General features: G+C 55.6%; 1 protein-coding gene across 1 annotated transcript in view; it reads left to right on the plus strand.

Annotated features, from left to right (window-relative positions):
• LOC132206254 (heme-binding protein 2-like) overlaps positions 1-25679 on the plus strand; it is a 40428-nt gene that overhangs the window by 13022 nt on the left and 1727 nt on the right. Inside the window, exons 3-5 of the mRNA XM_059639636.1 lie at positions 23230-23341; positions 24705-24838; positions 25611-25679. The exon at positions 25611-25679 is cut by the window's right edge and continues 89 nt beyond it. Of these exons, the coding sequence (XP_059495619.1) occupies positions 23230-23341; positions 24705-24838; positions 25611-25679 (315 nt within the window). The remainder of the gene's footprint in view (positions 1-23229; positions 23342-24704; positions 24839-25610) is intronic.

The following is a 25679-nucleotide window of genomic DNA, read 5'->3' on the forward strand; positions in this document are numbered from 1 at the left end:
AGACAGTGTGTTCCCCTGCACCACACTCTCAGACAGTGCGTTCCCCTACACCACACTCTCAGACAGTGTGTTCCCCTGCACCACACTCTGAGACAGTGTGTTCCCCTGCACCACACTCTCAGACAGTGCGTTCCCCTACACCACACTCTCAGACAGTGTGTTCCCCTGCACCACACTCTCAGACAGTGCGTTCCCCTACACCACACTCTCAGACAGTGTGTTCCCCTACACCACACTCTCAGACTGTGTGTTCCCCTACACCACACTCTCAGACAGTGCTTTCCCCTGCACCACACTATCAGACAGTGCGTTCCCCTGCACCACACTCTCAGACAGTGTGTTCCCCTACACCACACTCTCAGACAGTGTGTTCCCCTAGACCACACTCTCAGACAGTGCGTTCCCCTGCACCACACTCTCAGACAGTGCTTTACCCTGCACCACACTATCAGACAGTGCGTTCCCCTGCACCACACTCTCAGACAGTGTGTTCCCAAACACCACACTCTCAGACAGTGCGTTCCCCTAAACCACACTCTCAGACAGTGTGTTCCCCTCAACCACACTCTCAGACAGTGCGTTCCCCTACACCACACTCTCAGACAGTGCATTCCCCTACACCACACTCTCAGACAGTGCGTTCCCCTGAACCACACTCTCAGACAGTGCGTTCCCAAACACCACACTCTCAGACAGTGTGTTCCCCTACACCACACTCTCAGACAGTGTGTTCCCCTAGACCACACTCTCAGACAGTGCGTTCCCCTGCACCACACTCTCAGACAGTGCGTGCCCCTACACCACACTCTCAGACAGTGCTTTACCCTGCACCACACTATCAGACAGTGCGTTCCCCTGCACCACACTCTCAGACAGTGTGTTCCCAAACACCACACTCTCAGACAGTGCGTTCCCCTAAACCACACTCTCAGACAGTGTGTTCCCCTAAACCACACTCTCAGACAGTGCGTTCCCCTACACCACATTCTCAGACAGTGCATTCCCCTACACCACACTCTCAGACAGTGTGTTCCCCTGAACCACACTCTCAGACAGCGCGTTCCCAAACACCACACTCTCAGACAGTGTGTTCCCCTACACCACACTCTCAGACAGTGCGTTCCCCTACACCACACTCTCAGACAGTGTGTTCCCCTACACCACACTCTCAGACAGTGTGTTCCCCTAGACCACACTCTCAGACAGTGCGTTCCCCTGCACCACACTCTCAGACAGTGCGTGCCCCTACACCACACTCTCAGACAGTGCTTTACCCTGCACCACACTATCAGACAGTGCGTTCCCCTGCACCACACTCTCAGACAGTGTGTTCCCAAACACCACACTCTCAGACAGTGCGTTCCCCTAAACCACACTCTCAGACAGTGTGTTCCCCTAAACCACACTCTCAGACAGTGCGTTCCCCTACACCACACTCTCAGACAGTGCATTCCCCTACACCACACTCTCAGACAGTGCGTTCCCCTGAACCACACTCTCAGACAGCGCGTTCCCAAACACCACACTCTCAGACAGTGTGTTCCCCTGCACAACACTCTCAGACAGTGCTTTCCCCTACACCACACTCTCAGACAGTGCGTTCCCCTACACCACACTCTCAGACAGTGTGTTCCCCTACACCACACTCTCAGGCAGTGCATTCCCCTGAACCACACTCTCAGACAGTGCGTTCGCCTGCACCACACTCTCAGACAGTGTGTTCCCCTACACCACACTCTCAGACAGTGCGTTCCCCTGAACCACACTCTCAGACAGTGCGTTCCCCTGCACCACACTCTCAGACAGTGCATTCCCCTGAACCACACTCTCAGACAGTGCGTTCGCCTGCACCACACTCTCAGACAGTGTGTTCCCCTACACCACACTCTCAGACAGTGCGTTCCCCTGAACCACACTCTCAGACAGTGTGTTCCCCTACACCACACTCTCAGACAGTGTGTTCCCCTACACCACACTCTCAGACAGTGTGTTCCCCTGCACCACACTCTCAGACAGTGTGTTCCCCTACACCACACTCTCAGACAGTGCTTTCCCCTACACCACCCTCTCAGACAGTGTGTTGCCCTACACCACACTCTCAGACAGTGTGTTCCCCTACGCCACACTCTCAGACAGTGCTTTCCCCTACACCACCCTCTCAGACAGTGTGTTGCCCTACACCACACTCTCAGACAGTGCTTTCCCCTACACCACCCTCTCAGACAGTGTGTTCCAAAACACCACACTATCAGACAGTGCCTTCCCCTGCACCACACCCTCAGACAGTGTGTTCCCCTGCACCACACTCTCAGACAGTGCGTTCCCCTGAACCACACTCTCAGACAGTGTGTTCCCCTACACCACACTCTCAGACAGTGTGTTCCCCTGCACCACACTCTCAGACAGTGTGTTCCACTGCACCACACTCTCAGACAGTGCTTTCCCGTGCACCACACTCTCAGACAGTGCGTTCCCCTACACCACACTCTCAGAAAGTGCATTCCCCTACGCCACACTCTCAGACAGTGTGTTCCCCTACACCACACTCTCAGACAGTGCGTTCCCCTGAACCACACTCTCAGACAGTGCGTTCCCCTAAACCACACTCTCAGACAGTGCGTTCCCCTACACCACACTCTCAGACAGTGCGTTCCCCTATGCCACACTCTCAGACAGTGTGTTCCCCTACACCACACTCTCAGACAGTGCGTTCCCCTGAACCACACTCTCAGACAGTGCGTTCCCCTAAACCACACTCTCAGACAGTGCGTTCCCCTACACCACACTCTCAGACAGTGTGTTCCCCTGCACCACACTCTCAGACAGTGCGTTCCCCTACACCACACTATCAGACAGTGTGTTCCCCTACACCACACTCTCAGACAGTGCGTTTCCCTGAACCACACTCTCAGACAGTGCGTTCCCCTAAACCACACTCTCAGACAGTGCTTTCCCCTACACCACACTCTCAGACAGTGCTTTCCCCTGCACCACACTATCAGACAGTGCGTTCCCCTGCACCACACTCTCAGACAGTGTGTTCCCCTACACCACACTCTCAGACAGTGTGTTCCCCTAAACCACACTCTCAGACAGTGCGTTCCCCTGCACCACACTGTCAGACAGTGCGTGCCCCTACACCACACTCTCAGACAGTGCTTTCCCCTGCACCACACTCTCAGACAGTGCGTTCCCCTGCACCACACTCTCAGACAGTGTGTTCCCCTGCACCACACTCTCAGACAGTGCGTTCCCCTAAACCACACTCTCAGACAGTGCGTTCCCCTACACCACACTCTCAGACAGTGCGTTCCCCTAAACCACACTCTCAGACAGTGCGTTCCCCTACACCACACTCTCAGACAGTGCATTCCCCTACACCACACTCTCAGACAGTGCGTTCCCCTGAACCACACTCTCAGACAGCGCGTTCCCAAACACCACACTCTCAGACAGTGTGTTCCCCTGCACAACACTCTCAGACAGTGCGTTCCCGTGCACCACACTCTCAGACAGTGCGTTCCCCTGCACCACACTCTCAGACAGTGTGTTCCCCTACACCACACTCTCAGACAGTGCATTCCCCTGAACCACACTCTCAGACAGTGCGTTCGCCAGCACCACACTCTCAGACAGTGTGTTCCCCTACACCACACTCTCAGACAGTGCGTTCCCCTGAACCACACTCTCAGACAGTGCGTTCCCCTGCACCACACTCTCAGACAGTGTGTTCCCCTACACCACACTCTCAGACAGTGCATTCCCCTGAACCACACTCTCAGACAGTGCGTTCGCCTGCACCACACTCTCAGACAGTGTGTTCCCCTACACCACACTCTCAGACAGTGTGTTCCCCTGAACCACACTCTCAGACAGTGTGTTCCCCTGCACCACACTCTCAGACAGTGTGTTCCCCTGCACCACACTCTCAGGCAGGGTGTTCCCCTACACCACACTCTCAGACAGTGCGTTCCCCTGCACCACACTCTCAGACAGTGTGTTCCCCTACACCACACTCTCAGACAGTGCTTTCCCCTACACCACCCTCTCAGACAGTGTGTTGCCCTGCACCACACTCTCAGACAGTGTGTTCCCCTGCACCACACCCTCAGACAGTGTGTTCCCCTGCACCACACTCTCAGACAGTGCGTTCCCCTGAACCACACTCTCAGACCGTGTGTTCCCCTGCACCACACTCTCAGACAGTGTGTTCCCCTGCACCACACTCTCAGACATTGTGTTCCAAAACACCACACTATCAGACAGTGCGTTCCCCTGCACCACACCCTCAGACAGTGTGTTCCCCTGCACCACACTCTCAGACAGTGTGTTCCCCTGCACCACACTCTCAGACAGTGTGTTCCCCTGCACCACACTCTCAGACAGTGCGTTCCCCTACACCACACTCTCAGACAGTGCGTTCCCCTACACCACACTCTGAGACAGTGTGTTCCCCTACACCACACTCTCAGACAGTGCTTTCCCCTGCACCACACTATCAGACAGTGCGTTCCCCTACACCACACTCTCAGACAGTGTGTTCCCCTACACCACACTCTCAGACAGTGTGTTCCCCTAAACCACACTCTCAGACAGTGCGTTCCCCTGCACCACACTCTCAGACAGTGCGTGCCCGTGCACCACACTCTCAGACAGTGCGTTCCCCTGCACCACACTCTCAGACAGTGTGTTCCCCTACACCACACTCTCAGACAGTGCATTCCCCTGAACCACACTCTCAGACAGTGCGTTCGCCTGCACCACACTCTCAGACAGTGTGTTCCCCTACACCACACTCTCAGACAGTGCATTCCCCTGAACCACACTCTCAGACAGTGCGTTCCCCTGCACCACACTCTCAGACAGTGTGTTCCCCTACACCACACTCTCAGACAGTGCGTTCCCCTGAACCACACTCTCAGGCAGTGCGTTCACCTGCACCACACTCTCAGACAGTGTGTTCCCCTACACCACACTCTCAGACAGTGCGTTCCCCTGAACCACACTCTCAGACAGTGTGTTCCCCTGCACCACACTCTCAGACAGTGCTTTCCCCTACACCACCCTCTCAGACAGTGTGTTGCCCTACACCACACTCTCAGACAGTGTGTTCCCCTACGCCACACTCTCAGACAGTGCTTTCCCCTACACCACCCTCTCAGACAGTGTGTTGCCCTACACCACACTCTCAGACAGTGTGTTCCCCTACACCACACTCTCAGACAGTGCTTTCCCCTACACCACCCTCTCAGACAGTGCGTTCCCCTACACCACACTCTCAGACAGTGCATTCCCCTGAACCACACTCTCAGACAGTGCGTTCGCCTGCACCACACTCTCAGATAGTGTGTTCCCCTACACCACACTCTCAGACAGTGCGTTCCCCTGCACCACACTCTCAGACAGTGCGTTCCCCTGCACCACACCCTCAGACAGTGTGTTCCCCTGCACCACACTCTCAGACAGTGCGTTCCCCTGAACCACACTCTCAGACAGTGCATTCCCCTGCACCACCCTCTCAGACATTGTGTTCCAAAACACCACACTATCAGACAGTGCGTTCCCCTGCACCACACCCTCAGACAGTGTGTTCCCCTGCACCACACTCTCAGACAGTGCTTTCCCCTACACCACCCTCTCAGACATTGTGTTCCAAAACACCACACTATCAGACAGTGCGTTCCCCTGCACCACACCCTCAGACAGTGTGTTCCCCTGCACCACACTCTCAGACAGTGCGTTCCCCTACACCACACTCTCAGACAGTGTGTTCCCCTGCACCACACTCTCAGACAGTGTGTTCCCCTGCACCACACTCTCAGACAGTGCGTTCCCCTACACCACACTCTCAGACAGTGTGTTCCCCTGCACCACACTCTGAGACAGTGTGTTCCCCTGCACCACACTCTCAGACAGTGCGTTCCCCTACACCACACTCTCAGACAGTGTGTTCCCCTGCACCACACTCTCAGACAGTGCGTTCCCCTACACCACACTCTCAGACAGTGTGTTCCCCTACACCACACTCTCAGACTGTGTGTTCCCCTACACCACACTCTCAGACAGTGCTTTCCCCTGCACCACACTATCAGACAGTGCGTTCCCCTGCACCACACTCTCAGACAGTGTGTTCCCCTACACCACACTCTCAGACAGTGTGTTCCCCTAGACCACACTCTCAGACAGTGCGTTCCCCTGCACCACACTCTCAGACAGTGCTTTACCCTGCACCACACTATCAGACAGTGCGTTCCCCTGCACCACACTCTCAGACAGTGTGTTCCCAAACACCACACTCTCAGACAGTGCGTTCCCCTAAACCACACTCTCAGACAGTGTGTTCCCCTCAACCACACTCTCAGACAGTGCGTTCCCCTACACCACACTCTCAGACAGTGCATTCCCCTACACCACACTCTCAGACAGTGCGTTCCCCTGAACCACACTCTCAGACAGCGCGTTCCCAAACACCACACTCTCAGACAGTGTGTTCCCCTACACCACACTCTCAGACAGTGTGTTCCCCTAGACCACACTCTCAGACAGTGCGTTCCCCTGCACCACACTCTCAGACAGTGCGTGCCCCTACACCACACTCTCAGACAGTGCTTTACCCTGCACCACACTATCAGACAGTGCGTTCCCCTGCACCACACTCTCAGACAGTGTGTTCCCAAACACCACACTCTCAGACAGTGCGTTCCCCTAAACCACACTCTCAGACAGTGTGTTCCCCTAAACCACACTCTCAGACAGTGCGTTCCCCTACACCACATTCTCAGACAGTGCATTCCCCTACACCACACTCTCAGACAGTGTGTTCCCCTGAACCACACTCTCAGACAGCGCGTTCCCAAACACCACACTCTCAGACAGTGTGTTCCCCTACACCACACTCTCAGACAGTGCGTTCCCCTACACCACACTCTCAGACAGTGTGTTCCCCTACACCACACTCTCAGACAGTGTGTTCCCCTAGACCACACTCTCAGACAGTGCGTTCCCCTGCACCACACTCTCAGACAGTGCGTGCCCCTACACCACACTCTCAGACAGTGCTTTACCCTGCACCACACTATCAGACAGTGCGTTCCCCTGCACCACACTCTCAGACAGTGTGTTCCCAAACACCACACTCTCAGACAGTGCGTTCCCCTAAACCACACTCTCAGACAGTGTGTTCCCCTAAACCACACTCTCAGACAGTGTGTTCCCCTACACCACACTCTCAGACAGTGTGTTCCCCTAGACCACACTCTCAGACAGTGCGTTCCCCTGCACCACACTCTCAGACAGTGCGTGCCCCTACACCACACTCTCAGACAGTGCTTTACCCTGCACCACACTATCAGACAGTGCGTTCCCCTGCACCACACTCTCAGACAGTGTGTTCCCAAACACCACACTCTCAGACAGTGCGTTCCCCTAAACCACACTCTCAGACAGTGTGTTCCCCTAAACCACACTCTCAGACAGTGCGTTCCCCTACACCACACTCTCAGACAGTGCATTCCCCTACACCACACTCTCAGACAGTGCGTTCCCCTGAACCACACTCTCAGACAGCGCGTTCCCAAACACCACACTCTCAGACAGTGTGTTCCCCTGCACAACACTCTCAGACAGTGCTTTCCCCTACACCACACTCTCAGGCAGTGCATTCCCCTGAACCACACTCTCAGACAGTGCGTTCGCCTGCACCACACTCTCAGACAGTGTGTTCCCCTACACCACACTCTCAGACAGTGCGTTCCCCTGAACCACACTCTCAGACAGTGCGTTCCCCTGCACCACACTCTCAGACAGTGCATTCCCCTGAACCACACTCTCAGACAGTGCGTTCGCCTGCACCACACTCTCAGACAGTGTGTTCCCCTACACCACACTCTCAGACAGTGCGTTCCCCTGAACCACACTCTCAGACAGTGTGTTCCCCTACACCACACTCTCAGACAGTGTGTTCCCCTACACCACACTCTCAGACAGTGTGTTCCCCTGCACCACACTCTCAGACAGTGTGTTCCCCTACACCACACTCTCAGACAGTGCTTTCCCCTACACCACCCTCTCAGACAGTGTGTTCCCCTACGCCACACTCTCAGACAGTGCGTTCCCCTGCACCACACTCTCAGACAGTGTGTTGCCCTACACCACACTCTCAGACAGTGCTTTCCCCTACACCACCCTCTCAGACAGTGTGTTCCAAAACACCACACTATCAGACAGTGCGTTCCCCTGCACCACACCCTCAGACAGTGTGTTCCCCTGCACCACACTCTCAGACAGTGCGTTCCCCTGAACCACACTCTCAGACCGTGTGTTCCACTGCACCACACTCTCAGACAGTGCTTTCCCGTGCACCACACTCTCAGACAGTGCGTTCCCCTACACCACACTCTCAGAAAGTGCATTCCCCTACGCCACACTCTCAGACAGTGTGTTCCCCTACACCACACTCTCAGACAGTGCGTTCCCCTGAACCACACTCTCAGACAGTGCGTTCCCCTAAACCACACTCTCAGACAGTGCGTTCCCCTACACCACACTCTCAGACAGTGCGTTCCCCTATGCCACACTCTCAGACAGTGTGTTCCCCTACACCACACTCTCAGACAGTGCGTTCCCCTGAACCACACTCTCAGACAGTGCGTTCCCCTAAACCACACTCTCAGACAGTGCGTTCCCCTACACCACACTCTCAGACAGTGTGTTCCCCTGCACCACACTCTCAGACAGTGCGTTCCCCTACACCACACTATCAGACAGTGTGTTCCCCTACACCACACTCTCAGACAGTGCGTTTCCCTGAACCACACTCTCAGACAGTGCGTTCCCCTAAACCACACTCTCAGACAGTGCTTTCCCCTACACCACACTCTCAGACAGTGCTTTCCCCTGCACCACACTATCAGACAGTGCGTTCCCCTGCACCACACTCTCAGACAGTGTGTTCCCCTACACCACACTCTCAGACAGTGTGTTCCCCTAAACCACACTCTCAGACAGTGCGTTCCCCTGCACCACACTGTCAGACAGTGCGTGCCCCTACACCACACTCTCAGACAGTGCTTTCCCCTGCACCACACTCTCAGACAGTGCGTTCCCCTGCACCACACTCTCAGACAGTGTGTTCCCCTGCACCACACTCTCAGACAGTGCGTTCCCCTAAACCACACTCTCAGACAGTGCGTTCCCCTACACCACACTCTCAGACAGTGCGTTCCCCTAAACCACACTCTCAGACAGTGCGTTCCCCTACACCACACTCTCAGACAGTGCATTCCCCTACACCACACTCTCAGACAGTGCGTTCCCCTGAACCACACTCTCAGACAGCGCGTTCCCAAACACCACACTCTCAGACAGTGTGTTCCCCTGCACAACACTCTCAGACAGTGCGTTCCCGTGCACCACACTCTCAGACAGTGCGTTCCCCTGCACCACACTCTCAGACAGTGTGTTCCCCTACACCACACTCTCAGACAGTGCATTCCCCTGAACCACACTCTCAGACAGTGCGTTCGCCAGCACCACACTCTCAGACAGTGTGTTCCCCTACACCACACTCTCAGACAGTGCGTTCCCCTGAACCACACTCTCAGACAGTGCGTTCCCCTGCACCACACTCTCAGACAGTGTGTTCCCCTACACCACACTCTCAGACAGTGCATTCCCCTGAACCACACTCTCAGACAGTGCGTTCGCCTGCACCACACTCTCAGACAGTGTGTTCCCCTACACCACACTCTCAGACAGTGTGTTCCCCTGAACCACACTCTCAGACAGTGTGTTCCCCTGCACCACACTCTCAGACAGTGTGTTCCCCTGCACCACACTCTCAGGCAGGGTGTTCCCCTACACCACACTCTCAGACAGTGCGTTCCCCTGCACCACACTCTCAGACAGTGTGTTCCCCTACACCACACTCTCAGACAGTGCTTTCCCCTACACCACCCTCTCAGACAGTGTGTTGCCCTGCACCACACTCTCAGACAGTGTGTTCCCCTGCACCACACCCTCAGACAGTGTGTTCCCCTGCACCACACTCTCAGACAGTGCGTTCCCCTGAACCACACTCTCAGACCGTGTGTTCCCCTGCACCACACTCTCAGACAGTGCTTTCCCCTACACCACCCTCTCAGACATTGTGTTCCAAAACACCACACTATCAGACAGTGCGTTCCCCTGCACCACACCCTCAGACAGTGTGTTCCCCTGCACCACACTCTCAGACAGTGCGTTCCCCTACACCACACTCTCAGACAGTGTGTTCCCCTGCACCACACTCTCAGACAGTGTGTTCCCCTGCACCACACTCTCAGACAGTGCGTTCCCCTACACCACACTCTCAGACAGTGTGTTCCCCTGCACCACACTCTGAGACAGTGTGTTCCCCTGCACCACACTCTCAGACAGTGCGTTCCCCTACACCACACTCTCAGACAGTGTGTTCCCCTGCACCACACTCTCAGACAGTGCGTTCCCCTACACCACACTCTCAGACAGTGTGTTCCCCTACACCACACTCTCAGACTGTGTGTTCCCCTACACCACACTCTCAGACAGTGCTTTCCCCTGCACCACACTATCAGACAGTGCGTTCCCCTGCACCACACTCTCAGACAGTGTGTTCCCCTACACCACACTCTCAGACAGTGTGTTCCCCTAGACCACACTCTCAGACAGTGCGTTCCCCTGCACCACACTCTCAGACAGTGCTTTACCCTGCACCACACTATCAGACAGTGCGTTCCCCTGCACCACACTCTCAGACAGTGTGTTCCCAAACACCACACTCTCAGACAGTGCGTTCCCCTAAACCACACTCTCAGACAGTGTGTTCCCCTCAACCACACTCTCAGACAGTGCGTTCCCCTACACCACACTCTCAGACAGTGCATTCCCCTACACCACACTCTCAGACAGTGCGTTCCCCTGAACCACACTCTCAGACAGCGCGTTCCCAAACACCACACTCTCAGACAGTGTGTTCCCCTACACCACACTCTCAGACAGTGTGTTCCCCTAGACCACACTCTCAGACAGTGCGTTCCCCTGCACCACACTCTCAGACAGTGCGTGCCCCTACACCACACTCTCAGACAGTGCTTTACCCTGCACCACACTATCAGACAGTGCGTTCCCCTGCACCACACTCTCAGACAGTGTGTTCCCAAACACCACACTCTCAGACAGTGCGTTCCCCTAAACCACACTCTCAGACAGTGTGTTCCCCTAAACCACACTCTCAGACAGTGCGTTCCCCTACACCACATTCTCAGACAGTGCATTCCCCTACACCACACTCTCAGACAGTGCGTGCCCCTACACCACACTCTCAGACAGTGCTTTACCCTGCACCACACTATCAGACAGTGCGTTCCCCTGCACCACACTCTCAGACAGTGTGTTCCCAAACACCACACTCTCAGACAGTGTGTTCCCCTGCACCACACTCTCAGACAGTGTGTTCCCAAACACCACACTCTCAGACAGTGCGTTCCCCTAAACCACACTCTCAGACAGTGTGTTCCCCTAAACCACACTCTCAGACAGTGCGTGCCCCTACACCACATTCTCAGACAGCGCGTTCCGAAACACCACACTCTCAGACAGTGTGTTCCCCTGCACAACACTCTCAGACAGTGCTTTCCCCTGCACCACACTCTCAGACAGTGTGTTCCCCTACACCACACTCTCAGACAGTGTGTTCCCCTAGACCACACTCTCAGACAGTGCGTTCCCCTGCACCACACTCTCAGACAGTGCGTGCCCCTACACCACACTCTCAGACAGTGCTTTACCCTGCACCACACTATCAGACAGTGCGTTCCCCTGCACCACACTCTCAGACAGTGTGTTCCCAAACACCACACTCTCAGACAGTGCGTTCCCCTAAACCACACTCTCAGACAGTGTGTTCCCCTAAACCACACTCTCAGACAGTGCGTTCCCCTACACCACACTCTCAGACAGTGCATTCCCCTACACCACACTCTCAGACAGTGCGTTCCCCTGAACCACACTCTCAGACAGCGCGTTCCCAAACACCACACTCTCAGACAGTGTGTTCCCCTGCACCACACTCTCAGACAGTGCTTTCCCCTACACCACACTCTCAGACAGTGCGTTCCCCTACACCACACTCTCAGACAGTGTGTTCCCCTACACCACACTCTCAGACAGTGTGTTCCCCTGCACCACACTCTCAGACAGTGTGTGCCCCTACACCACACTCTCAGACAGTGTGTTCTCCTGCACCACACTCTCAGACAGTGTGTGCCCCTACACCACACTCTCAGACAGTTTGTTCCCCTACACCACACTCTCAGACAGTGTGTTCTCCTGCACCACCCTCTCAGACAGTGCGTTCCCCTGCACCACACTCTCAGACAGTGTGTTCCCCTACACCACACTCTCAGACAGTGTGTTCTCCTGCACCACACTCTCAGACAGTGCGTTCCCCTGAACCACACTCTCAGACAGTGTGTTCCCCTTCACCACACTCTCAGACAGTGTGTTCCCAAACACCACACTCTCAGACAGTGTGTTCTCCTGCACCACACTCTCAGACAGTGTGTTCTCCTGCACCACACTCTCAGACAGTGCGTTCCCCTGCACCACACTCTCAGACAGTGTGTTCCCCTACACCACACTCTTAGACAGTGTGTTCCCCTACAGTACACTCTCAGACAGTGTGTTCCCCTACACCACACTCTCAGACAGTGCGTTCCAATACACCACACTCTCAGACAGTGTGTTCTCCTGCACCACACTCTCAGGCAGTGTGTTCCCCTACACCACACTCTCAGACAGTGTGTTCCCCTGCACCACTCTCTCAGACAGTGTGGTCCCCTACACGACACTCTCAGACAGTGCGTTCCCCTACACCACACTCTCAGACAGTGCGTTCCCCTGCACCACACTCTCAGACAGTGTGTTCCCCTACAGTACACTCTCAGACAGTGTGTTCCCAAACACCACACTCTCAGACAGTGTGTTCCCAAACACCACACTCTTAGACAGTGCGTTCCCCTACACCACGCTCTCAGACAGTGCGTTCCCCTACACCACACTCTCAGACAGTGTGTTCCCCTGCAACACACTCTCAGGCAGTGTGTTTCCCTGCACCACACTCTCAGACAGTATGTTCCCCTCCACCACACTCTCAGACAGTGTGTTCCCCGGCACCACACTCTCAGACAGTGTGTTCCCCTGCACCACACTCTCAGACAGTGTGTTCCCCTGCACCACACTCTCAGACAGTGCGTTCCCCTACACCACACTCTCAGACAGTGCGTTCCCCTACACCACACTCTGAGACAGTGTGTTCCCCTACACCACACTCTCAGACAGTGCTTTCCCCTGCACCACACTATCAGACAGTGCGTTCCCCTACACCACACTCTCAGACAGTGTGTTCCCCTACACCACACTCTCAGACAGTGTGTTCCCCTAAACCACACTCTCAGACAGTGCGTTCCCCTGCACCACACTCTCAGACAGTGCGTGCCCGTGCACCACACTCTCAGACAGTGCGTTCCCCTGCACCACACTCTCAGACAGTGTGTTCCCCTACACCACACTCTCAGACAGTGCATTCCCCTGAACCACACTCTCAGACAGTGCGTTCGCCTGCACCACACTCTCAGACAGTGTGTTCCCCTACACCACACTCTCAGACAGTGCATTCCCCTGAACCACACTCTCAGACAGTGCGTTCCCCTGCACCACACTCTCAGACAGTGTGTTCCCCTACACCACACTCTCAGACAGTGCGTTCCCCTGAACCACACTCTCAGGCAGTGCGTTCACCTGCACCACACTCTCAGACAGTGTGTTCCCCTACACCACACTCTCAGACAGTGCGTTCCCCTGAACCACACTCTCAGACAGTGTGTTCCCCTGCACCACACTCTCAGACAGTGCTTTCCCCTACACCACCCTCTCAGACAGTGTGTTGCCCTACACCACACTCTCAGACAGTGTGTTCCCCTACGCCACACTCTCAGACAGTGCTTTCCCCTACACCACCCTCTCAGACAGTGTGTTGCCCTACACCACACTCTCAGACAGTGTGTTCCCCTACACCACACTCTCAGACAGTGCTTTCCCCTACACCACCCTCTCAGACAGTGCGTTCCCCTACACCACACTCTCAGACAGTGCATTCCCCTGAACCACACTCTCAGACAGTGCGTTCGCCTGCACCACACTCTCAGATAGTGTGTTCCCCTACACCACACTCTCAGACAGTGCGTTCCCCTGCACCACACTCTCAGACAGTGCGTTCCCCTGCACCACACCCTCAGACAGTGTGTTCCCCTGCACCACACTCTCAGACAGTGCGTTCCCCTGAACCACACTCTCAGACCGTGTGTTCCCCTGCACCACACTCTCAGACAGTGCTTTCCCCTACACCACCCTCTCAGACATTGTGTTCCAAAACACCACACTATCAGACAGTGCGTTCCCCTGCACCACACTCTCAGACAGTGCGTTCCCCTACACCACACTCTCAGACAGTGTGTTCCCCTGCACCACACTCTCAGACAGTGTGTTCCCCTGCACCACACTCTCAGACAGTGTGTTCCCCTGCACCACACTCTCAGACAGTGTGTTCCCCTGCACCACACTCTCAGACAGTGTGTTCCCCTGCACCACACTCTCAGACAGTGCGTTCCCCTACACCACACTCTCAGACAGTGTGTTCCCCTGCACCACACTCTGAGACAGTGTGTTCCCCTGCACCACACTCTCAGACAGTGTGTTCCCAAACACCACACTCTCAGACAGTGTGTGCCCCTACACCACACTGTCAGACAGTGCGTTCCCCTACACCACACTCTCAGACAGTGTGTTCCCCTGCACCACACTCTCAGACAGTGCGTTCCCCTACACCACACTCTCAGACAGTGTGTTCCCCTACACCACACTCTCAGACTGTGTGTTCCCCTACACCACACTCTCAGACAGTGTGTTCCCCTGCACCACACTCTGAGACAGTGTGTTCCCCTGCACCACACTCTCAGACAGTGTGTTCCCCTGCACCACACTCTCAGACAGTGTGTTCCCCTGCACCACACTCTGAGACAGTGTGTTCCCCTGCACCACACTCTCAGACAGTGTGTTCCCAAACACCACACTCTCAGACAGTGTGTGCCCCTACACCACACTGTCAGACAGTGCGTTCCCCTACACCACACTCTCAGACAGTGTGTTCCCCTACACCACACTCTCAGACTGTGTGTTCCCCTACACCACACTCTCAGACAGTGTGTTCCCCTGCACCACACTCTGAGACAGTGTGTTCCCCTGCACCACACTCTCAGACAGTGTGTTCCCCTGCACCACACTCTCAGACAGTGTGTTCCCCTGCACCACACTCTGAGACAGTGTGTTCCCCTGCACCACACTCTCAGACAGTGTGTTCCCAAACACCACACTCTCAGACAGTGTGTGCCCCTACACCACACTGTCAGACAGTGCGTTCCCCTACACCACACTCTCAGACAGTGTGTTCCCCTGCACCACACTCTCAGACAGTGCGTTCCCCTACACCACACTATCAGACAGTGTGTTCCCCTACACCACACTCTTAGACTGTGTGTTCCCCTACACCACACTCTCAGACAGTGCTTTCCCCTGCACCACACTATCAGACAGTGCGTTCCCCTGCACCACACTCTCAGACAGTGTGTTCCCCTACACCACACTCTCAGACAGTGTGTTCCCCTAGACCACACTCTCAGACAGTGCGTTCCCCTGCACCACACTCTCAGACAGTGCTTTACCCTGCACCACACTATCAGACAGTGCGTTCCCCTGCACCACACTCTCAGACAGTGTGTTCCCAAACACCACACTCTCAGACAGTGCGTTCCCCTAAACCACACTCTCAGACAGTGTGTTCCCCTCAACCACACTCTCAGACAGTGCGTTCCCCTACACCACACTCTCAGACAGTGCATTCCCCTACACCACACTCTCAGACAGTGCGTTCCCCTGAACCACACTCTCAGACAGCGCGTTCCCAAACACCACACTCTCAGACAGTGTGTTCCCCTACACCACACTCTCAGACAGTGTGTTCCCCTAGACCACACTCTCAGACAGTGCGTTCCCCTGCACCACACTCTCAGACAGTGCGTGCCCCTACACCACACTCTCAGACAGTGCTTTACCCTGCACCACACTATCAGACAGTGCGTTCCCCTGCACCACACTCTCAGACAGTGTGTTCCCAAACACCACACTCTCAGACAGTGCGTTCCCCTAAACCACACTCTCAGACAGTGTGTTCCCCTGAACCACACTCTCAGACAGCGCGTTCCCAAACACCACACTCTCAGACAGTGTGTTCCCCTACACCACACTCTCAGACAGTGCGTTCCCCTACACCACACTCTCAGACAGTGTGTTCCCCTACACCACACTCTCAGACAGTGTGTTCCCCTAGACCACACTCTCAGACAGTGCGTTCCCCTGCACCACACTCTCAGACAGTGCGTGCCCCTACACCACACTCTCAGACAGTGCTTTACCCTGCACCACACTATCAGACAGTGCGTTCCCCTGCACCACACTCTCAGACAGTGTGTTCCCAAACACCACACTCTCAGACAGTGCGTTCCCCTAAACCAAACTCTCAGACAGTGTGTTCCCCTAAACCACACTCTCAGACAGTGCGTTCCCCTACACCACACTCTCAGACAGTGCATTCCCCTACACCACACTCTCAGACAGTGCGTTCCCCTGAACCACACTCTCAGACAGCGCGTTCCCAAACACCACACTCTCAGACAGTGTGTTCCCCTGCACAACACTCTCAGACAGTGCTTTCCCCTACACCACACTCTCAGACAGTGTGTTCCCCTACACCACACTCTCAGGCAGTGCATTCCCCTGAACCACACTCTCAGACAGTGCGTTCCCCTACACCACACTCTCAGACAGTGTGTTCCCCTACACCACACTCTCAGGCAGTGCATTCCCCTGAACCACACTCTCAGACAGTGCGTTCGCCTGCACCACACTCTCAGACAGTGTGTTCCCCTACACCACACTCTCAGACAGTGCGTTCCCCTGAACCACACTCTCAGACAGTGCGTTCCCCTGCACCACACTCTCAGACAGTGCATTCCCCTGAACCACACTCTCAGACAGTGCGTTCGCCTGCACCACACTCTCAGACAGTGTGTTCCCCTACACCACACTCTCAGACAGTGCGTTCCCCTGAACCACACTCTCAGACAGTGTGTTCCCCTACACCACACTCTCAGACAGTGTGTTCCCCTACACCACACTCTCAGACAGTGTGTTCCCCTGCACCACACTCTCAGACAGTGTGTTCCCCTACACCACACTCTCAGACAGTGCTTTCCCCTACACCACCCTCTCAGACAGTGTGTTGCCCTACACCACACTCTCAGACAGTGTGTTCCCCTACGCCACACTCTCAGACAGTGCTTTCCCCTACACCACCCTCTCAGACAGTGTGTTGCCCTACACCACACTCTCAGACAGTGCTTTCCCCTACACCACCCTCTCAGACAGTGTGTTCCAAAACACCACACTATCAGACAGTGCGTTCCCCTGCACCACACCCTCAGACAGTGTGTTCCCCTGCACCACACTCTCAGACAGTGCGTTCCCCTGAACCACACTCTCAGACCGTGTGTTCCACTGCACCACACTCTCAGACAGTGCTTTCCCGTGCACCACACTCTCAGACAGTGCGTTCCCCTACACCACACTCTCAGAAAGTGCATTCCCCTACGCCACACTCTCAGACAGTGTGTTCCCCTACACCACACTCTCAGACAGTGCGTTCCCCTGAACCACACTCTCAGACAGTGCGTTCCCCTAAACCACACTCTCAGACAGTGCGTTCCCCTACACCACACTCTCAGACAGTGCGTTCCCCTATGCCACACTCTCAGACAGTGTGTTCCCCTACACCACACTCTCAGACAGTGCGTTCCCCTGAACCACACTCTCAGACAGTGCGTTCCCCTAAACCACACTCTCAGACAGTGCGTTCCCCTACACCACACTCTCAGACAGTGTGTTCCCCTGCACCACACTCTCAGACAGTGCGTTCCCCTACACCACACTATCAGACAGTGTGTTCCCCTACACCACACTCTCAGACAGTGCGTTTCCCTGAACCACACTCTCAGACAGTGCGTTCCCCTAAACCACACTCTCAGACAGTGCTTTCCCCTACACCACACTCTCAGACAGTGCTTTCCCCTGCACCACACTATCAGACAGTGCGTTCCCCTGCACCACACTCTCAGACAGTGTGTTCCCCTACACCACACTCTCAGACAGTGTGTTCCCCTAAACCACACTCTCAGACAGTGCGTTCCCCTGCACCACACTGTCAGACAGTGCGTGCCCCTACACCACACTCTCAGACAGTGCTTTCCCCTGCACCACACTCTCAGACAGTGCGTTCCCCTACACCACACTCTCAGATAGTGTGTTCCAAAACACCGCACTCTCAGACAGTGCGTTCCCCTAAACCACACTCTCAGACAGTGCGTTCCCCTACACCACACTCTCAGACAGTGCGTTCCCCTAAACCACACTCTCAGACAGTGCGTTCCCCTACACCACACTCTCAGACAGTGCATTCCCCTACACCACACTCTCAGACAGTGCGTTCCCCTGAACCACACTCTCAGACAGCGCGTTCCCAAACACCACACTCTCAGACAGTGTGTTCCCCTGCACAACACTCTCAGACAGTGCGTTCCCGTGCACCACACTCTCAGACAGTGCGTTCCCCTGCACCACACTCTCAGACAGTGTGTTCCCCTACACCACACTCTCAGACAGTGCAATCCCCTGAACCACACTCTCAGACAGTGCGTTCGCCAGCACCACACTCTCAGACAGTGTGTTCCCCTACACCACACTCTCAGACAGTGCGTTCCCCTGAACCACACTCTCAGACAGTGCGTTCCCCTGTACCACACTCTCAGACAGTGTGTTCCCCTACACCACACTCTCAGACAGTGCATTCCCCTGAACCACACTCTCAGACAGTGCGTTCGCCTGCACCACACTCTCAGACAGTGTGTTCCCCTACACCACACTCTCAGACAGTGTGTTCCCCTGAACCACACTCTCAGACAGTGTGTTCCCCTGCACCACACTCTCAGACAGTGTGTTCCCCTGCACCACACTCTCAGGCAGGGTGTTCCCCTACACCACACTCTCAGACAGTGCGTTCCCCTGCACCACACTCTCAGACAGTGTGTTCCCCTACACCACACTCTCAGACAGTGCTTTCCCCTACACCACCCTCTCAGACAGTGTGTTGCCCTGCACCACACTCTCAGACAGTGTGTTCCCCTACGCCACACTCTCAGACAGTGCTTTCCCCTACACCACCCTCTCAGACAGTGTGTTCCAAAACACCACACTATCAGACAGTGCGTTCCCCTGAACCACACCCTCAGACAGTGTGTTCCCCTGCACCACACTCTCAGACAGTGCGTTCCCCTGCACCACACTCTCAGACCGTGTGTTCCACTGCACCACACTCTCAGACAGTGCTTTCCCATGCACCACACTCTCAGACAGTGCGTTCCCCTACACCACACTCTCAGACAGTGCGTTCCCCTACGCCACACTCTCAGACAGTGTGTTCCCCTACACCACACTCTCAGACAGTGCGTTCGCCTGCACCACACTCTCAGACAGTGTGTTCCCCTACACCACACTCTCAGACAGTGCGTTCCCATACACCACACTCTCAGACAGTGCGTTCCCAAACACCACTCTCAGACAGTGTGTTCCCAAACACCACACTCTCAGACAGTGCGTTCCCCTACACCACACTCTCAGACAGTGTGTTCCCCTACACCACACTCTCAGACAGTGTGTTCCCCTTCACCACACTCTCAGACAGTGCATTCCCCTGCACCACACTCTCAGACAGTGTGTTCCCAAACACCACACTCTTAGACAGTGCGTTCCCCTGCACCACACTCTCAGACAGTGTGTTCCCCTACACCACACTCTCAGACAGTGCTTTCCCCTACACCACCCTCTCAGACAGTGTGTTCCAAAACACCACACTATCAGACAGTGCGTTCCCCTGCACCACACCCTCAGACAGTGTGTTCCCGTGCACCACACTCTCAGACAGTGCGTTCCCCTGCACCACACTCTCAGACAGTGTGTTCCACTGCACCACACTCTCAGACAGTGCTTTCCCGTGCACCACACTCTCAGACAGTGCATTCCCCTACACCACACTCTCAGACAGTGCGTTCCCCTACGCCACACTCTCAGACAGTGTGTTCCCAAACACCACACTCTCAGACAGTGCGTTCCCCTGAACCACACTCTCAGACAGTGCGTTCCCATACACCACACTCTCAGACAGTGCGTTCCCCTACACCACACTCTCAGACTGTGCGTTCCCCTACACCACACTCTCAGACAGTACGTTCCCCTACACCACACTCTCAGACAGTGCGTTCCCCTACACCACACTCTCAGACAGTGCGTTCCCCTCCACCACACTCTCAGACAGTGTGTTCCCGAACACCACACTCTCAGACAGTGCGTTCCCCTACACCACACTCTCAGACAGTGTGTTCCCCTGCACCACACTCTCAGACAGTGTGTTCCCCTAAACCACACTCTCAGACAGTGTGTTCCCAAACACCACACTCTCAGACAGTGTGTTCTCCTGCACCACACTCTCAGACAGTGCGTTCCCCTACACCACACTCTCAGACAGTGTGTTCCCCTACACCACACTCTCAGACAGTGTGTTCCCCTACACCACACTCTCAGACAGTGCGTTCCCCTGAACCACACTCTCAGACAGTGCGTTCCCCTAAACCACACTCTCAGACAGTGCGTTCCCCTGAACCACACTCTCAGACAGTGCGTTCCCAAACACCACACTCTCAGACAGTGCGTTCCCCTACACCACACTCTCAGACAGTGCGTTCCCCTACACCACACTCTCAGACAGTACGTTCCCCTACACCACACTCTCAGACAGTGCGTTCCCATACACCACACTCTCAGACAGTGCGTTCCCCTACACCACACTCTCAGACAGTGTGTTCCCCTACACCACACTCTCAGACAGTGTGTTCCCCTGCACCACACTCTCAGACAGTGCGTGCCCCTACACCACACTCTCAGACAGTGTGTTCTCCTGCACCACACTCTCAGACAGTGTGTGCCCCTACACCACACTCTCAGACAGTGTGTTCCCCTACACCACACTCTCAGACAGTGTGTTCTCCTGCACCACACTCTCAGACAGTGCGTTCCCCTGAACCACACTCTCAGACAGTGTGTTCCCCTACACCACACTCTCAGACAGTGTGTTCCCAAACACCACACTCTCAGACAGTGTGTTCTCCTGCACCACACTCTCAGACAGTGCGTTCCCCTGCACCACACTCTCAGACAGTGTGTTCCCCTACACCACACTCTCAGACAGTGTGGTCCCCTACACGACACTCTCAGACAGTGCGTTCCCCTACACCACACTCTCAGACAGTGCGTTCCCCTGCACCACACTCTCAGACCGTGTGTTCCCCTACAGTACACTCTCAGACAGTGTGTTCCCAAACACCACACTCTCAGACAGTGTGTTCCCAAACACCACACTCTTAGACAGTGCGTTCCCCTACACCACACTCTCAGACAGTGTGTTCCCCTACACCACACTCTCAGACAGTGTGTTCCCCTGCAACACACTCTCAGACAGTGTGTTTCCCTACACCACACTCTCAGACAGTGTGTTCCCAAACACCACACTCTTAGACAGTGCGTTCCCCTGCACCACACTCTCAGACAGTGTGTTCCCCTACACCACGCTCTCAGATAGTGCGTTCCCCTACACCACACTCTCAGACAGTGTGTTCCCCTGCAACACACTCTCAGACAGTGTGTTTCCCTGCACCACACTCTCAGACAGTATGTTCCCCTCCACCACACTCTCAGACAGTGAGTTCCCCTACACCACACTCTCAGACAGTGCGTTCCCCTACACCACACTCTCAGACAGTGCGTTCCCCTATACCACACTCTCAGACAGTGTGTTCCCCTACAACACACTCTCAGACAGTGCGTTCCCCTGCACCACACTCTCAGACAGTGTGTTCCCCTTCACCACACTCTCAGACAGTGCGTTCCCCTGCACCACACTCTCAGACAGTGCGTTCCCCTACACCACACTCTCAGACAGTGTTTTCTCCTGCACCACACTCTCAGACAGTGTGTTCCCCTTCACCACACTCTCAGACAGTGCATTCCCCTGCACCACACTCTCAGACAGTGTGTTCCCCTGAACCACACTCTCAGACAGTGCGTTCCCCTACACCACACTCTCAGACAGTGTGTTCCCCTTCACCACACTCTCAGACATTTCTTTCCCCTGCACCACACTCTCAGGCAGTGTGTTCCCCTGAACCACACTCTCTGACAGTGTGTTCTCCTGCACCACACTCTCAGACAGTGTGTTCCCCTACACCACACTCTCAGACAGTGCGTTCCCCTACACCACACTCTCAGACAGTGTGGTCCCCTACACCACACTCTCAGACAGTGCGTTCCCCTGTACCACACTCTCAGACAGTGCGTTCCCCTACACCACACTCTCAGACATTGCTTTCTCCTGCACCACACTCTCTGACAGTGTGTTCTCCTGCACCACACTCTCAGGCAGTGTGTTCCCCTACACCACACTCTCAGACAGTGCGTTCAGTGCGAAAGTGAGTGAGTGTGTGTGTGAGTGAGTATGAGTGAGTGCGTGAGTGAGTCTGAGAGTGAGTGTGTGTGTGTGTGACTGAGTATGTGAGTGAGTGTGAATGAGTGTGTGAGTGTGAGAGTGTGTGTGTGAGTGAGTGTGAGTGTGTGACAGTGTGAGTATGAGTGAGTGTGTGTGTGTGTGAGTGAGAGGGTGAGTGAGTGACTGTGAATGAGTGAGTGTGTGTGAGTGTGGGCGAGAGTATTAGTGAGTGTATGTGTGAGTGAGTGTAAGTGAGAGTATGAGTGCGTGAGTATGAGTGAGTGTGAGTGTGAGTATGTGAGTGATTGTGAGTAAGTGTGTGAGTGATTGTGAGAGTGTGAGCGAGAGTATGAGTGAGTGTGTGATTGAGAGGGTGAGTGTGAGTGAGTGACTGTGAGTGAGTGTGAGTGTGAGTGCCACAGAGAGAGTGACACTGTGTTCCTCCCGAGCAGACCCGGGCCTATGAGCCGAGCATGTGGGTCGGATCTCCTGTTCATCCGAACGAGGACAGATACCGCGCCGTGGACCGCCTGAGGGATTACTTTAACCAGAAAAACGTGCCAGGTACACGGTGGGAGCCCTGCCTGAGGCGGGGACACGCCTTTCAAAGGGATCTGTTCCACGTCGTTCCTCTGGAATTGGAGGGGGGTGGCGGTTGTGGTGTGCGGGGGGGCTCTGTTCGGCATCTGCTGCCAAAGGGGTCTGCTCCACTAAAAGTGAATAGCTTTGTCAGGGGGGGAGGTGTGTGCGAACAGCATGTGTGGGTGGAGTCAGGCTCACACGGACCCCGGGTATTAGCTTTTTGCTTTTGGTTGTCGAAGCTGGTGTCTTGGGGCTTGAAGCTGCTACATACAGGTCTCTGCTGCTGCTCAGAAAGGCTCAAGTTCTCCCCTCTCTCTCTCCCTCTCTCTCACATTCCCTCTCTCTCTCTCACATTTCCTCTCTCTCACATTCCCTCTCTCTCTCTCCCTCCCTCCCCCCCTCTCTCACTCTCTCTCTCCCCCCACCATCTCCCTCTCCCCCTTTCTCTCCCCTTCCTCTCTTTGTTCCCCTCTCTCTCCCCCTCTCTCTCCCCCACTACTCCCCCTTCTCTCTCCCTCCCTCTCTCCCCCCACCTCCCTCCCTCCCCCCCTCCCCCTCCCTCCCTCCCCCCCTCCACCTCCCTGCCTTTCTCAGATCCTTTCTGACAGTGCTCCATCTCCCGGGCTGGGCTCTCCGAGCTCTCCGGGCTCTCCGAATCAGAATCGGGTTGGTCACCATGTGACAGGACCTGAGGGAAATCCCTGTTTTGCTGAATTTGCCTTTGCCAAGGGTGTGTTTATGGGAAGCTGCCATATTGGAATGGTTAACAAGGAGCAGTTTAATAACATTGTGTTTGATTAAGCATCTCACAGAGCTAAAGCTCGGGCAATTCTTCCTTCACCTGTGTTTCTGTTTTACCGTTAAAACGGGCTTTGCTCGCCAGCTCGTGGTGTGACCAATCGAATTACCTCTGGAAGGCACGCCATCCGAGTGCCGATAGATAGAAATTCGGCTCCAGTCTGTCTCCTTGCTACACTTGAAGGGGGTTTGGGCTGGTCCCCAACACATGGGCGCTGTGACCGAACCCCACGGGTTCCCCAATCTCTGCCCCATCTCAGTCCGAAACAGCCTCCCCCACCACCCCAGCCCCTCCACACCTCCGGCCTCCCACACATCGGGAACATCCCCTGTTTCCCCTGGTGGAACTTTTTAGGTCTCAATGAGTTTGCCACTCAACCTCCAAATTCTCCTGAACCCGCAGTGAACATAATCCAGAGGAAGGGGCCTTTCTGCCTGGCCGAAGGTGTGCGATCCCTAACGGGGTGTGAGGGTGGATCCCTTCTGTAATCGTGGGCGGTGGGATGGCTGGCGTGAGGCTGATGTTGTCTCTTCTTGTGTCTAACAGGAATCCAAATCGAGAGAACCGTCCCTCTGTTGACTTTGTACACCTCCTTTGGCAGGAATCCCACTGCCACAATGGTCTACCTGATGTTACCCAGGAGGTTTTACAGCAATCCCCCTATTCCCAGGGATACCATGGTGAGTGCGGTCTTTCCATGGACCCTGTGGTTTGGCTGCAGCCATATGACCCCAGTCTGGAATGTTCTCCACATCCTGGAGGTGCACATACCCAGGAACGTCGGGAGGGAGGGCTGGGAGATCGGTTCTCAGCTGTGCCCGGGGAGAGTTTGGTCTGCCCGGGGAGAGGTTTGTCTGCCCGTGGAGAGGTCGCTCTGCACGGGGAGAGGTCGGTCTGCCCGGGGAGAGGTCGGTCTGCCCGGGGAGAGTTCAGTCTGCCCAGGGAGAGGTCGGTCTGCCCGGGAAGAGGTCGCTCTGCACGGGGAGAGGTCAGTCTGCCCAGGGAGAGTTCGGTCTGCCCAAGGAGAGCTCAGTCTGCCTGGGGAGAGGTCACTCTGCACGGGGAGAGGTCGGTCTGCCCAGGGAGAAGTCGGTCTGCCCGGGGAGAGTTCGGCCTGCCCAGGGAGAGGTCGGTCTGCCCGGGGAGAGGTCGCTCTACACGGGGAGAGGTCGGTCTGCCCAGGGAGAGGTCGGTCTGCCCGGGGAGAGGTCGATCTGCCCAGGGAGAGTTCAGTCTGCCCGGGGAGAGGTCGATCTGCCCAGGGAGAGTTCAGTCTGCCTGGGGAGAGTTCCGTCTGCCCGGGGAGAGGTCGGTCTGCCCGGGGAGAGGTCGCGGTGCCCAGGGAGAGGTCGCGCTGCCCGGGGAGAGGTCGCGCTGCCCGGGGAGAGGTCGCTCTGCCCCCTCTCCCACCCCCAGCATGGTCCATTCCCTGACGGTGCATTTCCCTTCCAGCTGTTCCTCACCCCCTTCCCCCCGATGATGGTGTTTGTGAAGACAGTCGGTGGGTGGCTGACGTCTCTT

Source organism: Stegostoma tigrinum, chromosome 34 (assembly GCF_030684315.1).
Source record: "Stegostoma tigrinum isolate sSteTig4 chromosome 34, sSteTig4.hap1, whole genome shotgun sequence".
Lineage (NCBI taxonomy): Eukaryota > Metazoa > Chordata > Chondrichthyes > Orectolobiformes > Stegostomatidae > Stegostoma > Stegostoma tigrinum.